Raw genomic sequence first — 14,674 nt, 5'->3', positions numbered from 1 at the left:
AACATGGTTCTGCCCTCATCGATGGCAAAACTATTCTACATCAGTCATAAACAAACCATCGATGATATTGAATCGATGGCAATCCCGCTGAAGCTGTGACACCCGAAGACACAGGACACATGCATGCCTTTATGTAGTAACATGAGAGGGACGGGTGACTGAGACTGAGAGCAGTCTCGGTCGGATGGGAATGGGATCACGTGATTAGACGACTACTAATGACGTCAGGGAATGCGTCTTCTACTGCGGCATTACCGCCCTGTGCCCCCCCGCACGGTAGATGCTAAATTGTGTTGGGCTAAAGGACCTTACACGCCCAGGGGGAGGAACAAGCCTAACACCACCCCGTGACGACATCGGGGGCGTGGCGGAGTGACAACACGTGTGTATAACAGGTTGTAACCCGACCCCCATGGTAACTAACCCCGTGGCCAGGTCTGAGTGTTGCATGGCAACCGTAGCGTCCGGACCAGAGAGGGCGGTAACTATTTCCCGGGATGCGGGACAGTGTGGCTACTCAGATCAGACACAGAGACCCGGCTGCCGGCACCGAGGACGCATCCCGGGGAGCGGCTCCCTGCCAGTCCGTCCACCATGATCACCACACAGGTTAGAGCTGGCAGGCAGAGAGCACAGGTCCGCTACGCTGGGACTGACAGCAGCTGGGTCATCAGGAGTGGCTGAGACGCTGATTGCTCTGCCAGCCTGTTTAGCTAGCTGTAAACCTGGTCCTTGTCACCTTGCCCTGGGCAATCCTGGGCTGGTGCAATCATTTATACAACTCATTCAGTCGGTGTACATCAGAGAACATCAGGTTATTTTCATTGGAGAATAAGTGCAAGAAGCAGAAGCAAATTATTTACTCATTGCGAGTCCTGTATAATAGGACAGGTTGGCATGTACATTGCATGGTACAAGTATAGATGATGGAAGATGAGGTGGGTGCACTGCCACACATTAAAGCATGAATTCAGATTTTGGTCCAGCGAGACGTATTAATTGTGAAACATTATTTCCCTATTCCATTTGAAAATACTTATTTTTTTTTTTTAATAGTAAATGAATCTGTTGTTATATGCACCCCCCTGGGCAGTGGTGAGAAGGTTGGGGAAATCTTTATATTAACGTAACAGTGTCTGTACTTGCTTCAGAACGACTTGAACACCCAATTTTTTTGTTTTTGTTTAAAGGGTGCCATTTGACACATGTAAAAAGTATCCAGTTTCTGAATGACCACTGAAAGCCTTTTATTTGGCCCTGCTAATAAAGTTGTCACTTTTTTGGGGGTTCAGGAAGGTCTCCCCACTTGTTCATGTTCCTTTTTTCAGGTTCGCTTTTCGTACAAAATTTTCAAAATAGTGTGAATTGGCATTTCTAAGTGAATTGTGCGAATCTTAGGTGAGCGCATGATGGCGAAGGGTTACAAGATTAACAATGCAAGATTGCCTTCTGCAAACTCACACCTAATTGAATCCTCTAAAGCAGGCATGTCCAACGTTGGCCCTCCAGATGTTGTGAAACTACACATCCCAGCATGCTTTGCCACAGTTTTGCTATTAGAGAATGCTAAAAGTATTGCAAAGCATGCTGGGATGTGTAGTTTCACAACATCTGGAGGGCCAACGTTGGACATGCCTGCTCTAAAGGACCGTACACCCTATACGCGGCACCGCTGATATCGTTACACCGCGCCGCTATCGTGCATATCGTTCGTAAAAATTGCATAGTGTGAACCCAGCTTAAGACCTCTGTTTCCCAGAGTGATCTAGTCCTTGATCAGGACATTGTTAAAAATAAATATAACGTTAAAAATAAATATAATTTAAATGTAATTCATGTTGAAACTAGACTATTGGTGCAAATGTCATTGTATGAGAAATACGGTTTGTACAGATTTCTAGGATTATTATACTGTTCTGCTGCTAATTTTACATTTAGGTTGTGGTTCTCTTTCTTTTTTCCCCTCTGTAACATTATAGCTCAATGGGGACATCCTGAAACCACAGTTCATGGAACAGCTGAACTATCTGAGAGATAGAAGCAAATCATTGGTGGAAAAGGAGAAATGTGAGCGCTTGGCTGCTTGTCTTCTGATAACTTCCAAATCAGGTGACGGCGGAGAGCCTTCTAGACCTCTAGACAGGACGCTGAAGAGACCTAAGACAGCGCTGGCTTCTCTAGGTAGGTGATGATATCTGAGCTGTGAGTGTTGATCTGGCAGCAATGTTGGCAACCAGCCCTATCTGGACATAACAGCTATGAGGTACACAACCACATGGGTCATCGGAGTTAAATGCAGAATAGATTGATTGTGAGCTGCCCGCCCCTAACCATATGTTGTGTTTGATACTCATTAACCTCTCCAGGGCTAACCTAGGGCCTGATTCAGATTCGATAGCAAAAAACAATATTTTTTCTCAAATGGGCGAAACCATGGGCATTATTCAGGTCCGTTGTTCTGACCCCTTCGTTTGCAACAGGTCCGGTGGTGTGCGTCCGCACATGCACAGGCGCATTTCTGCACATGTGCAGACACCGGGTGTGTCCGGGTACAGCGAACCGGGTGTTCGCTGGGTGCATGCACCCAAGTGTGGGGGTGTGGGGTGGCAGGCGGGGACATTTGCATATGGGAAAGTCCTGCACTTTATGGGCATTTCCATGAGAAACTGAAAAAACCCATGTCGACCTGTCGACTGAAAGTCATGTTGACTTTTTCACCTGTCTACATTCTATATTTCGGTGTTTTGACCTTGTCGGGATTTTAAATGTCGGTATTTTGACCTTGTCGGGATTTCATACTGAATCCATATGCAGGAACCAGGATCTTATCATGTCTAGTAACAGCAATATTGGTAGTCGATAAGGATCAATGCTACTAAAAATAGATGTAGAGATGGTATAATAGGTGTCCACAATTGTACACAGGGTCTCAGAGGAACACATGGTCATGCTTAAGTCCGGAGAATAGTCAGGGAGGGCCATCAAGGCACCAGATACAGGAGTCATCTTCATCCATTGTACCTTCATACTCAAGAGTAAGCGGAGAGGATGGGGTACCTCCCAGTACCCCATCCAACAGGGACAAGAGTCTGACGGAGGAATCAGAAATTGCACCAGTATATGTTGGATAGAATAAACCATGGCGATGTATACAGTATGCAATGGATAGTAGGTAGCAGCACTGAACACAATAGAAATGGCGGAGGCTAGCACTCCACCACAATCAGGATAGTCACTGGAAAGTACAGTACCGTTGAGGTGTTCACCACAGTCAAAACAGTCCAGCGAATGCACCAGATGAGGTAACAAACAGGGGTGATACAGCCAGACCAAATATGCCAGAACTCTGCCACCAGTTGTTTCGCCACAGGTACAAATCGGTATTATGGAGTCGCTATTCAATGTTATTTCCTACCGTAGAGGTAAAACAGCCACATCCCAAAACCAGAGGATCTACTGGGGGTCCGAGATGGCAGGGCTTAGAGGATGTATGGAGGCGACCACAGTCCAGGGAGCATGCAGGCAGGATGGCGCAGACACCCCCTGCGCGGACCACGGCAGCGCGCCCTTAACAGGAATGCTTCCCACTCACAGTGACAGGGAGCAAATGGTGCCCAACAACCAGCCCGCTGTAGCACCCGGGGAGAACGCAGAGAAAAAGTCGCAAGATGCCAAATATAATACCAAAGATGGCGCTTAGTCTCGTCCACACCAGAGGAAGGAGGAAGTGGGCCAAGAGTCTCCACGTGTCCAAGTAAAGGAGGTCAGGTGGGCACCAAACAGTCCAGCGGTATCAGGAGGGCACTGGATTTAGAAGCAAGCAGGGCAGGGAAGTCTAAGACTCCACAAGCAGGATAAAAGTACAGGATTTGTATGGAGCTCAGCTTCCCCGCGTGCACCCGCTAGCTCAGTCAGGCCAGCTCCTACATCACTTATAGTAGGGGGGCTGCTGATGCCCTGAGAGGAGAACCTGTGCAATGGATCTGTCAGGCACCAGGCTTCTATGGACTGTATCAGCTGCAACAAATAAAAGCAGGCTAGGGCTGACAATCAGGCAGCCAGCTCTCTGCCAGTCATATCCCGGTCTGGCAGTCCCAGACTGTGACGGAGAGGTAGAGTCACCAATTGCATCTGGCTCACTTACACTGAGCGGGTGACAGATTTTACCTGGGGGTGCTGCAGTCCTGCACCTGATAGGTAAAATCCATCACTGATTGAATCTACACGCCCCTGACACACACCCTTACACATCTAAGTTTACTTGCAAATGCATCATTACCATTCATTCCTGCCCATTCACCCACAATTGTAGGTACTGGTGAGAGCAGTACAACTGCCTATTGCCCTTAGGTGTATATGCTCGGCTACAGAGGATTCACTTTGCTAATACGTCACAAGATCTGTCTGACTTGTGTGCAGTTGTAAATTGGGCGATTTGTATTTACAGATGACATCCTCATCTAGCCCTTTAACAGGATTAAAGGGCAAATTCTCCTTCTGGCAAATTCCTTCTTAAATGGACAAAACCATGCGCACTGCAGGTGGGGCAGATGTAAGATGTGCAGAGAGAATTAGATTTGGGTGAGTTATTTTGTTTCTGACTGCTTTATTTTTACACTGCAATATAGATCTCACTTTGAAGTAAAACTCCACCCAAATCTAATTCTCTCTGCACAATTAACATCTACCCCACCTGCAGTGCACATGGTTTTTGTCCATTTGAGAAGGAATTTGCCAGAAGGAGTGACCCAGAATAACCCCCTTAATCCTCTGCTTATCCCATACTGTATTGCTCTATGTATTGTATTGCAGCTGAGAACAATAGATAATAAGAAGCATTGGTGAGCCATGGCTCTCCATAGAAGGCTAGTTGAAGAAGGCTCCATCTGTATTGTACAGTGCATACGATACAGAAGTTCAAGTACTTTTTTTTTCCCCATAGAAGTTTGTGATCATTAATGATAAAGATCAAGATAGTCAGAAAACCTGTAGAGGATAGCCCATTTACTTATCACAGATTGTATTTTTTTTATCATTGATTTATAACCCATCATTTTGCTCTTATCTAGGAGGAAGTATATGGGATCCATATGAAACCACAATGAATCGGGACTACCCAAATAAAGTTTGTTCCCCAACAGTAGCTGTACGGTAAGTCACATATAATATTACCACATATGTTACTTTTTGTAGGGATTTCTATGTCTGAATGTTGGATTCAGTACCTAATGCCACTGATATACAGTATGTGAAAGGATTTGTAGGTACTTGTGTAGTTTCACGGCGCCAGCATACTTCCGGTTTCTACGCTCGGCAAACTATCTAAAATAAACTAACTTAACTCCATGCCAACATGGATAGTTCATACCCCCACTATCCATGTCGGCATGGAGTTGATTTTAGATAGCGTGGCGAGCGTAGCGAGCCACCGAGCCCGCAGCGTGGGCGAGCGAAGCGAGCCCCGCAAGGGGACTCAGACGCACGGCACCATGCTGGCGCCGTGAATCTACACAAGTACCGATTTGTATTATTTAGCTGAATAATATACACAGAATGGGTGCCGGATGACTGCCCGACCATCGGAATCCCGACTGCCGGTGCTCCGACAGGGAGGATCCTGTTTCACAGGGTCCACAACCCCCATAGAGGCAGAATAGAACCTGTGGCAAACCTTTGCGCTGGCCACCCTGTTGGAGCACCGGCAGTCGGGATTCCGATGTCGGGATACTGACCTTCGGGATCCCCCTGTCGGACCGCCATACCACCACCCACAGAATAGGAGTGTTATATGTTCCTCCCACCAGAGCATAAAGTGCACCATGTTCTCACAATGCTGTGTGTACCTCAGAGATTGTTGCTCCATCAGACCTGATCGCAGACTGTGTATTTGCACCGCGGCCCAATTTCGATACACTGCACATGCTTATGGGCCGCAATGTGCATGCACGACACTGGGCAGCAATGAAGTCCTGCTACTTTTTCTAATGCCGTTCCAGGTGATTGACAGAAATGAGGTGTCTGGGGGTGGGCACCAGTCGTTTCATGGAGGTTCCAAGACAAACGCTAGGAGTGCCACAAAAAAATGCTGGGAGTGTCCAGGGAAATGCTAGGTGTTTTTAAACATTTTAATGGAGGGTGTGTAACGTCAGCAATAGGACAGATATGCCTGTTAAAGGTGCCCATACACTGAGCCAATTTGCGCCAATTCCGACGAATCAGGCCGTGAAATCGGCCCAAATTGGTTCAGTTTGATGTCCCTTCAGGTTCAATGAGCGGTCCCACGTGCATCGGACCTGAGCCGGTGGTCGGACCTGCTGGTTGTCGGACCACCTGACCTCGGACCTCCCACCCGGCGGCGGGGCAGACAAACAACAACAAAATGTAATGGATCGCATGCATCCCTGCCACCCGGGGAGGTCCCGGGCAGCTTGCGGGGAATCAGGTGGCCGAGACATCGCAGCAGTGTACGGCCACCTTAAGTCTCTGGCTACTCCTTGCTTGCGATGGCTGCTGTCCAGTCAAAAAATCATTTGATGGTGAGACTGTAACTAAGGGTTTTGAACATATTCGCACAGGGTACAAATCCACGGCGTGCACATTAATTTGCGAAGTGCTGCGCCTGAATTACCTGCATGGAGTCGAGGGTATGTTGTGACATCTACTCTATTTGTGTATTAAATCATTCACATACACATACTATTTACATTCCCATCGACTGTGTATTCTCAGCACCGTATGCTGCATTTATGTGTCAGAAGATTTAATAGACTACAGTTTCAGTCATTTAATGAAGATGTCATCAGTAATGTAATCTGATAGGGATCAATGTCAAATCCATCCACACATTGTACTCAGAAGCTTCTGTTGTCTATTATGAAGCCACAAAAGATAGAAAACTGCACATGATTGCATGGAGCCCATGGGAAAAAACTGCTGTCAACAATTCAATTACAACTTTATTAGGTTACTGTTTCAGTTCAGTGACACAAACTTTCAACAGGACATTGGTCTATTAAAGTGTATCATTGGTCCGAGTTCTGCGGGATCATTTATCATTGTCTGCCCTGTCTTGATGTCTCATTTGTGTCCCTGCTGTTGTGTTCAACACTCAGTCCTAAGACCTCTAAAAGCTACCGGAATCCATACTATCTCTGTGACCCGGTGGGAATGAGCATGTACAGTAATGAGTTTTGCTGGAAGAAGTATTCCAAGCCAGACCTTATAAGAGCCGCAACAGCTTCAGGGGCCAGAAATAACAGACCTCACCCCGATAAGGTACTGTATGTATACACTAACTTTCCCCACCTTGTTCTTTTATGGAACATGACAAGTCATTGTGGGAAGCATTTCCTGTACACTGTTAAGCATTGTGTTACTTTGTGTTGGTGATGACCCACCAGTGGTGTCAGATAGGGGGGGTTGTCTGCACCCAGGTGTCACCCTGCTGGTACAGAGAAGGAGCTGACAGTGCAGGCGCCAGTCTCCAGGCAGCCCAGCATCTCCGGGGATGCTGGGCTGCCCATGGAGTGCTGTAATCCAGATTCCTGTTGAGGCTACGCCCCCTATAGTTAGGTCACACCCCTTTGCCAAGCACACCAGAGGAGGATACAGAGTGAGCAATGGATGTCACCAGACCTGGTGATGCTTCTGGATGTAACGTACACTGTTAAGCTGCTCACTAAGCAGCGAACGACCGCTACTTACGCGAGCAGTACTGAATCAGACCCTAAGTGACATGATATCTCGCATTTATTATTTGATAAAAATATCCGCCACAGCCCTTCCATTTCCAAAAACAGCCACAGCTTCCTTAGGTTTCTTTGGGGGCTTTTAGCTGTCAGATTTACCAAGTTCCAGACTGTGTATGATTCCTGATCTCGGCCCCAGCAGCTAACACTATCTTCTGTTGGTGTTAGAGGGGGGGGGGGTTCCTGGAGAACCCTCTCCAACATTGGCAGCTGCACATGTGTGCTCAGTAGATTACGCTTGGGTATTAGCAATTAGGAATCCTTTTCTGGGAGATTCATGTGGTGTATCATTTTTAATGCTGCAAATAACTGTGATAAGGAATTACAATGATTGGGTCTAAGAATGAATAAATATGCCCCTACATGTATAAGCTAATCGCATAATGGTTTCATATGTTCTCCTTGTTCCTTTATTAGGTGCAGATATGTGCAGCACAAATGGTTTTGCTATAGGTGCAGATACACATAGTATTTGGTACACGGTGTACGCCCTGGAATATGTATTAGTAATACCCATAGTGACTACCTTATACATGGTAAAAAGGCAAGGTCAGGTTCATGTGAGGTCAGCAATTGTCATCCAAAATACACTATATTGGTCACGACCAGGGTTTTCTCCAGTCATGCAATCCTTCAGTATTTGTAGCTGTAATTACACTCCAGTGTGCTGCTGCTGCTATGCTTATGATGTGACCATGCAGCTATTTATTAACCTTCAGATTTAATGCTCTAACGGTTTACACCGTTGGTTGCACAGAGATGTGTTACAGTACTGTAGTAATTGCTAATGCTTAGTACGTCATTGTTACCAACAGACGTTTGCAGTGTGGAAGTTACCTCACGAGGAGAAAGCGATCGTCCAGGATAGCCGCTCTCCTTGGATTAGAGCACCAACAAGTTACGAGGTGCAGAAGGTCATGAAGTCCCAGTATCTCTCTACATATAGAGAGGATTACTTAGGAATACCACAAGGTAGGTTCAAGCAAGTCGTTGGCTAAGAAAAGCACCAATTGGTTGTTGGGGGTTATTCAGTGAGGATCTCAAAAGCAAAACGTTTCTCTAATGGGCAAAACAATGTTGCACATGTTACATTTGCCCCACCTGCAGTGCAAATGGTTTTCCCCATTAGAGGAAAATTTTGCTTTGGAGAATCATGCTGAATAACCCCTGTTGTGTCATTGTATGCATTATTCCCAGCGCGCCAGTTTAGGTCCTGTGTCTGACTCTGACATCTAGGGATTTTCTAGTACTTTATTTCTGGCTAAACTCTGCAGTGTGTAGTTCTGGCACCTATTTTTTGGTGGAGGTAGAATTTTAATCACATATAGCTGAAATATGAAGAAATCCATTTAATAAATTATTTAAAAGTAGAGCAACGTTCTATGTAGAGATAGCTGGTGGTGGTCAGGATGCCAGCGTTCATTATACCAACTGCTGTCAGAACACTGGTGCCACAACGTCAAAAGAATCAGGATGCCAATGCTGGAATAATGACCACTAGCATCCCAACGTAAGTATGCCTGGGTGAGCTAGGGTCAGTGAAGAGGGAGCTAGGTTAGTGGGGGGGGGGGATTCAGGGTTAGGAAGTGGGATTAGGGGGAAGTTAGGTTAGGCTGCAGGGATGGGCGGTTAGGTTTAGACACTTACAAGGTGGGGTTAGGTTAGGCTAAGGGGTGGGTGGGCTAGGTTTAGGTGGCATGGTATGGGGGTTAGGGTTAGTTAATAGCAGGGATGATTAGGGTCAGGCTGTGGTGGAGCAAAAGTTAGTGTTCGGCTGCTGAAAGGGATGGTTAGGTTTAGTGAGGAAGGGGGAGAGAGTAAGGTACCTTAAGGACCACTGTCTGCATTTTCCGTTTCGGGATGCCGGGTCTGCCTTTTTGGCTGCGAGCATCCTGACCGCCGGGATATCGTACGTATCCCGCAGACTATCTACTTACTATTATGTATTTTCCTTACCGCTGTTGTAGAAGGAGGCTGTGTGACATGTAAATGACAAAAAAAAGAACAGTAAATATGTTACAGTACTGCTGGGTAAATGTAATAGAACTAAATGTGTTATTATTCTTATTACTAGTAGGGCAAAAAAAAGGAAGAGAACCTTAAAAAGCTTCCTCTTGTAAACACCATGAGGGTTGTATAATAGGTTCTGGTTTAAAGGAATGGTTTTACTAAGTTATAGCAGCAATAAGTTATATGGCAAAGTCACACTGGTTCCTTCATCTCTGAACCTATTCCAGGAGTGCAGCCTGCAAATATCCTCTGGTAACCTCCACTGCAAACATATTTTATGTTTTACTTTTTGCAACAGTAGTTCAGTCAGTCCTAAACCAGGGATGATGTACATTGTACTGGTATACTACTCTCACATCGTAAACCCTACTCTGACCTGGTATTTGAAAACGTTTCCGAAATGGGTCTGACCCGGTTTATTACTGGGTTATTACTGAGTTGGTGCTTTTCACACTGAACCCAGTTCACCCATAGCAAACAGTGTAATATCATTTGCAATGGACTTTTATGGCTCACGTATTTGTATTATAGCGAACAATAAACCTGCTTGATGTTTATGTACTGTACCAATTATTTTTTTTTTTATATATATTAGAGTATCCTTTACAGTGCCAGTGATTTGCCTGGCAATGTCTGCCTTCCCTCTTTTCTAAGCATCCCCCTCCCCTCCTCATCAGTCCATGTTACTATAACTGTATGTTCTGTAGTGCAGAAATATGGCAGCAGTGCTTCTCCACTACTTCATATGCTATTTCTCTTGTTTCCTGATTCAGCATGGTGTCATCAGGTAAGGAGACAGCCTATCACCTTCTTTTTTTTTTTGGTATATTTTTCCTATTGAATTCCTTGTGTGTGGCTTTAAGGATTGCCGACTGACAGTGCTGACCTCCTGGTAGTGTGATTTGTTACCCTATCTGTGTGATATTACATGCAGGTTACCAAGTAAGATACGCTATTGATGCTGCACCCGACTGGAAGAGAGAAATTCCACAGCCTTTGGCCACCGAGTTGCGCTTTAATTATCAAGTTCAGCCGCATGCTCCGGAGCTGGGTGATTTCACTCGCAAATATGGATGTTACTCGCACAGGCGTATTCCAGCCAAGGGTGTAGGTAAGTGACTTGTGGTGCGGTTGTATATTGGTGCGGTTGTATGTTGAATCCAGTCTAAAAAAAAAAATTATGAATCCGGAGCAATGTTTTTAGTCAATTTATGTAGAAATGTTTTTAGAACATTGTTCTCCAGCAGAGGTGCAATTGGGGGCGCAGAATTTGTCCCAGTAAGAGCGTGAACAATCATATCTTGTTGCTGGTGGATAAGGTACACCAATCTACACAGCTGTAACTTACGTATGATAATTGTGTCCCCCCAAAAATGGACGTCTCATATTTGCAAGTTGGTGTAAAATTTTGTGCTTTTCCATATTCATTGAGTATGGATCCTGGTCTGCACAGCTATTCCTCACTTCTGACACTACAAATGATTCTACCCCCCCCCAGATTCCAGAATCATGGCCAATGATACCAATATTACTAGTATTTGTGCATCTTGCATTACAAATATTAGCATTCTCATGCAGCCATAACCTGCGGTAACATGTAGTTCCAAAATAGTACAACTAATCTTAGCCCACGTTTCCATTGACACTGCCTTAAGTGTGTTCTACTGGCGGCCTGTGGTTGACACCTGCATTTGGGATGCAAAATTGTTGCCTACTCTAAAGGCCCCGGGGAGCTGTAGGCCGTGTGAGCCCAGGGTGCTCTAGGCCTTGTGTGTCTGCCGTTTTATACTTTTAATCAGGAAATTAGCTGTTCATTGCTTTAAGTGCAATCACCACAAGTTGTAGCGGTGAGGAAGCTACAAATTACTGCATTGCCTAAATTGCACATACAGATGGTGCCAGGGGTGCATGAGACGCTTGCGCGCGCCCCATGGCTACAGAGCTGCCTCCGCCGCCTTCCCCGGTGCCCCTCGCCGCCCCGCCATCCCCCCTATACCTGCCCGTCTCCCTGAAGTGGAGACGGGCAGGGACCCGCAGCGGTGCCGTCCTGAAACTGGGATGCGCGTGCATGTGAGATGCACGCGCGTCCCAGTCAGATGGAGCGCCTCTGTGCCGGCGATCGCCAGCGGAGACATGCTGGTGATCCCCAGGCAAAGAAGAGAGACGCTCCATCTGTATACACGTCCATTGTACCACTTTTGTTCTAGCAGTAGAATTGCAGAATAGATGTAAAGTTGTGCACAATTCATCCCATATGCTAAAGGCATCCAGTCCATTGTACATAACGTAATAGCATCTGTACAAATAGCTGCACAACAGAGGTTTTATTTAGCACATATAATGATACTGGTGCTTTTTCTGGTGACATTTCAGTTCCATCGATGACGCAGCCTCATATCCGGAACCAACAGAATATTAAACAACTAACCACATACCAAAGGCATTTTGGAAGAGACTTTATTGACCTGTCTGCTCTGGCTACTTCATTGCCTCCCGAGGACGTCATGAGCTTTCTGCAGGGCATCCCTAGCAAAGGTAAAGCACGCGTTGTCATCACCGTAAAGTGTTATCTGTCAGATTATTGGCATTTTGTGTAATCCAAATAAATCTTCCCATGTCTGACAGATAGGGCAGCACAAGAGAAGTTTCCGAACAATTTCCGAAGAATTGACAATCAACTCAAAGTAAATTAAGTGGACAGCCCTAAGAAGATTGGGTACCCAAATCTCTGCTTTCAAAACTACAGCAGTGTGAAAATGATGGTGCTAAAAACGGAATTCACAAAGACAAATCAGTTGTGCAGGGTTGCACTGAACAGTAGAATTTTTTTATGAAATTAATCATGATCTGTTATTTGTAGATAGCCTAGCTACGTTGTGAATGTTATAGCAATTAGCTAGTAACTCTTATTAGGTCCGGCTACCTCAGTGTGTTTGTTACTGCCCTTTCATAATACATTGGCATCATTTGATAAATGTCCCCACTGGTCTATCACTGCACTAGAACACTTGTACACTTTAATAAAGTAACTTGCAGTTCATTTATTGTGTGTGTTACTGTAGTGGGGGAAACAGTAAACACAATGGTATTAGAATTCCACCACAGACCCCACAGGGAAAATAACATTGACCCCCACAGGAAAAAGAAAACTCATTGGCCCCCATATGAAAAAACAATCACACTGGTCCTCACAGGTAACAAAAATAAAATACATTGGCCCTCATATGAACACAAGAGTGAATAACCGTTGAAGTGGTGGTGGTGGTTGTAAACTGGTGTGGACATCTCTAGATCTGGGGGCACACTTGAGAACATCTCAAGGCACACTGGTGTGCCACGGCAAAGTGGTTGAAAAACGCTGCTCTAAGGAAACAATTTTGCCATAAGTTTACATAACACTTGGAAAGTTACACAATTAACAAAACTCGAATGAAACAAATCAAAATGATCTTGTGCTTAACCCTTTTGAGTGCGAAATGACTTTGTCAAAATAGGTGTGAAAATTGCCAAGCAAACATTTTTATTCATCATAATGACCTGTAACGTTTCCCTTATATAGGAAATATATTTTTTCCAAAACCTTTGAATTTATATAACAAATGTGAGCAACGCAGATATTTTGCACATCTGTCACAGATGGCACTCAAAGGGTTAATGTAAGAGGTGTATAAGATTATTAGATTTGTGACAAAGCTGATAATGATGCGCAGGTTGAATGTGCAATTACTGCTCCACCAACATCCAGATGCACTTCATAAGATGGGTCAGTAATTCTAACACATTAAATACATTTATCCAGGTTTTACCTTTTTAATAGAGCCTATTCTAAGGAGTAAAGTTACTAAAATGGGAGTTCTATTGAAGATGGGATGTTGCCCATAGCAACCAATCCCATTTTATTATCTTCTAAAAGATGCTAAATAAATAAATAAGTAGAATCTGATATGGGCAACATCCTATCTTCAATAGAACTTGCATCTCAGCAAATGTACCCTTAGTTTTTAGGAAGAGTGGAGGGTGGGGTGGGGAGTTATTTTGTCGCTTTTCCAAATAAGATGTAGACTTCAGTCAGACAAGTGATTCTTTATTCAGGAAGCCAACCCAACGCGTTTCGTCACAAAGGACTTCATCAGGGGCGTGGCAAAATAATTTCGACCTCACAACAAGGTCTATGTAGAAAGAAGAAGTTCTTCAGACAATTATATAAAATCTTTCGATCACTGATCTTTTTCAGTGGGGTAGGACTTTATTAGGTGTATCCTGTTAGAGTTTAGCTGCAAAAGATCCTCATGGAATTGAGATGTTTAAGTGGCCGTAATCCTAGTATTGAGGGTAAACTCCACCCACTTTAACAGTTTTTATGGGGTACAGTAGTCCTTATTTCCATATGCACCTTCACCCCGGTCAGTGATAGACCACAATAAGATCTAAACTTCTAAACCTTCTCCTGGTTGAGGGAGATATAAGCTGGGAATTGACTCCAGTGAGAAATAATGTTCAAACGCTTCTACTAGCAGGGATGTTATACTAGCAGGGATGTTCTACTAGCAGGGATGCTGCAGCACCAGGTGGCAGACAGACAGAGGCCGGTGGCATAACTAGAAATTTTTCTCCCCCCTACAAAAAAAATTATTTGGTGCCCACCCCCCCCCATATATATATCTATATGCAAACACACACACACGTGTATTGTACACACACACACTACAAACATGTGCACTGTTAGCAGGTCTGGCTCTACCACTAGGCAGCTGCCTAGGGCGCCAGAATCTAGGGGGGCGCAACCAAGTCTGCCTATCAAAAAATAAAGGATGTCTGTTAGGATCCTTGTTGTACTTAATGCAGGCGGTTGCTGTGGAACCTCTATGACCTCATCTCCATACTTTCTCTTGAGGCATACTTCCCTATTTTGCTTG

General features: G+C 44.9%; 1 protein-coding gene across 3 annotated transcripts; it reads left to right on the top strand.

The window, feature by feature from the left end:
• Positions 1-295: 295 nt before the first annotated feature.
• Positions 296-12,798, top strand: TEX26 (testis expressed 26). Of its 3 annotated transcripts, none has more exons than XM_083169899.1 (8): positions 296-382; positions 1,980-2,181; positions 5,070-5,151; positions 7,113-7,275; positions 8,564-8,720; positions 10,693-10,869; positions 12,132-12,293; positions 12,384-12,798. In XM_083169899.1, the coding sequence occupies exons 2-8, from the start codon at positions 2,010-2,012 to the stop codon at positions 12,449-12,451; spliced, it is 981 nt and encodes a 326-aa protein (XP_083026025.1). In that variant the 5' UTR covers positions 296-382; positions 1,980-2,009; the 3' UTR covers positions 12,452-12,798. The 3 variants fall into 3 exon arrangements, with proteins under 3 accessions (XP_083026025.1, XP_083026023.1, XP_083026024.1); XM_083169897.1 differs by lacking the exon at positions 296-382 and adding an exon at positions 390-609; XM_083169898.1 differs by lacking the exon at positions 296-382 and adding an exon at positions 754-938.
• The last annotated feature ends 1,876 nt before the right edge of the window (positions 12,799-14,674 follow it).

The sequence above is a fragment of the Crinia signifera genome, chromosome 2 (genome assembly GCF_055691185.1).
Source record: "Crinia signifera chromosome 2, ASM5569118v1, whole genome shotgun sequence".
In the NCBI taxonomy this organism is placed as follows: domain Eukaryota; kingdom Metazoa; phylum Chordata; class Amphibia; order Anura; family Myobatrachidae; genus Crinia; species Crinia signifera.
This window is presented reverse-complemented; position numbering and strand designations above follow the sequence as displayed.

Excerpts from the sequence above, each read along its gene's own strand:
- TEX26 (XM_083169897.1), top strand. Across the intron at positions 5,152-7,112 it reads TCCCCAACAGTAGCTGTACG|TCCTAAGACCTCTAAAAGCT; the intron begins GTAAGTCACATA and ends TTCAACACTCAG. Across the intron at positions 12,294-12,383 it reads GCAGGGCATCCCTAGCAAAG|ATAGGGCAGCACAAGAGAAG; the intron begins GTAAAGCACGCG and ends CATGTCTGACAG.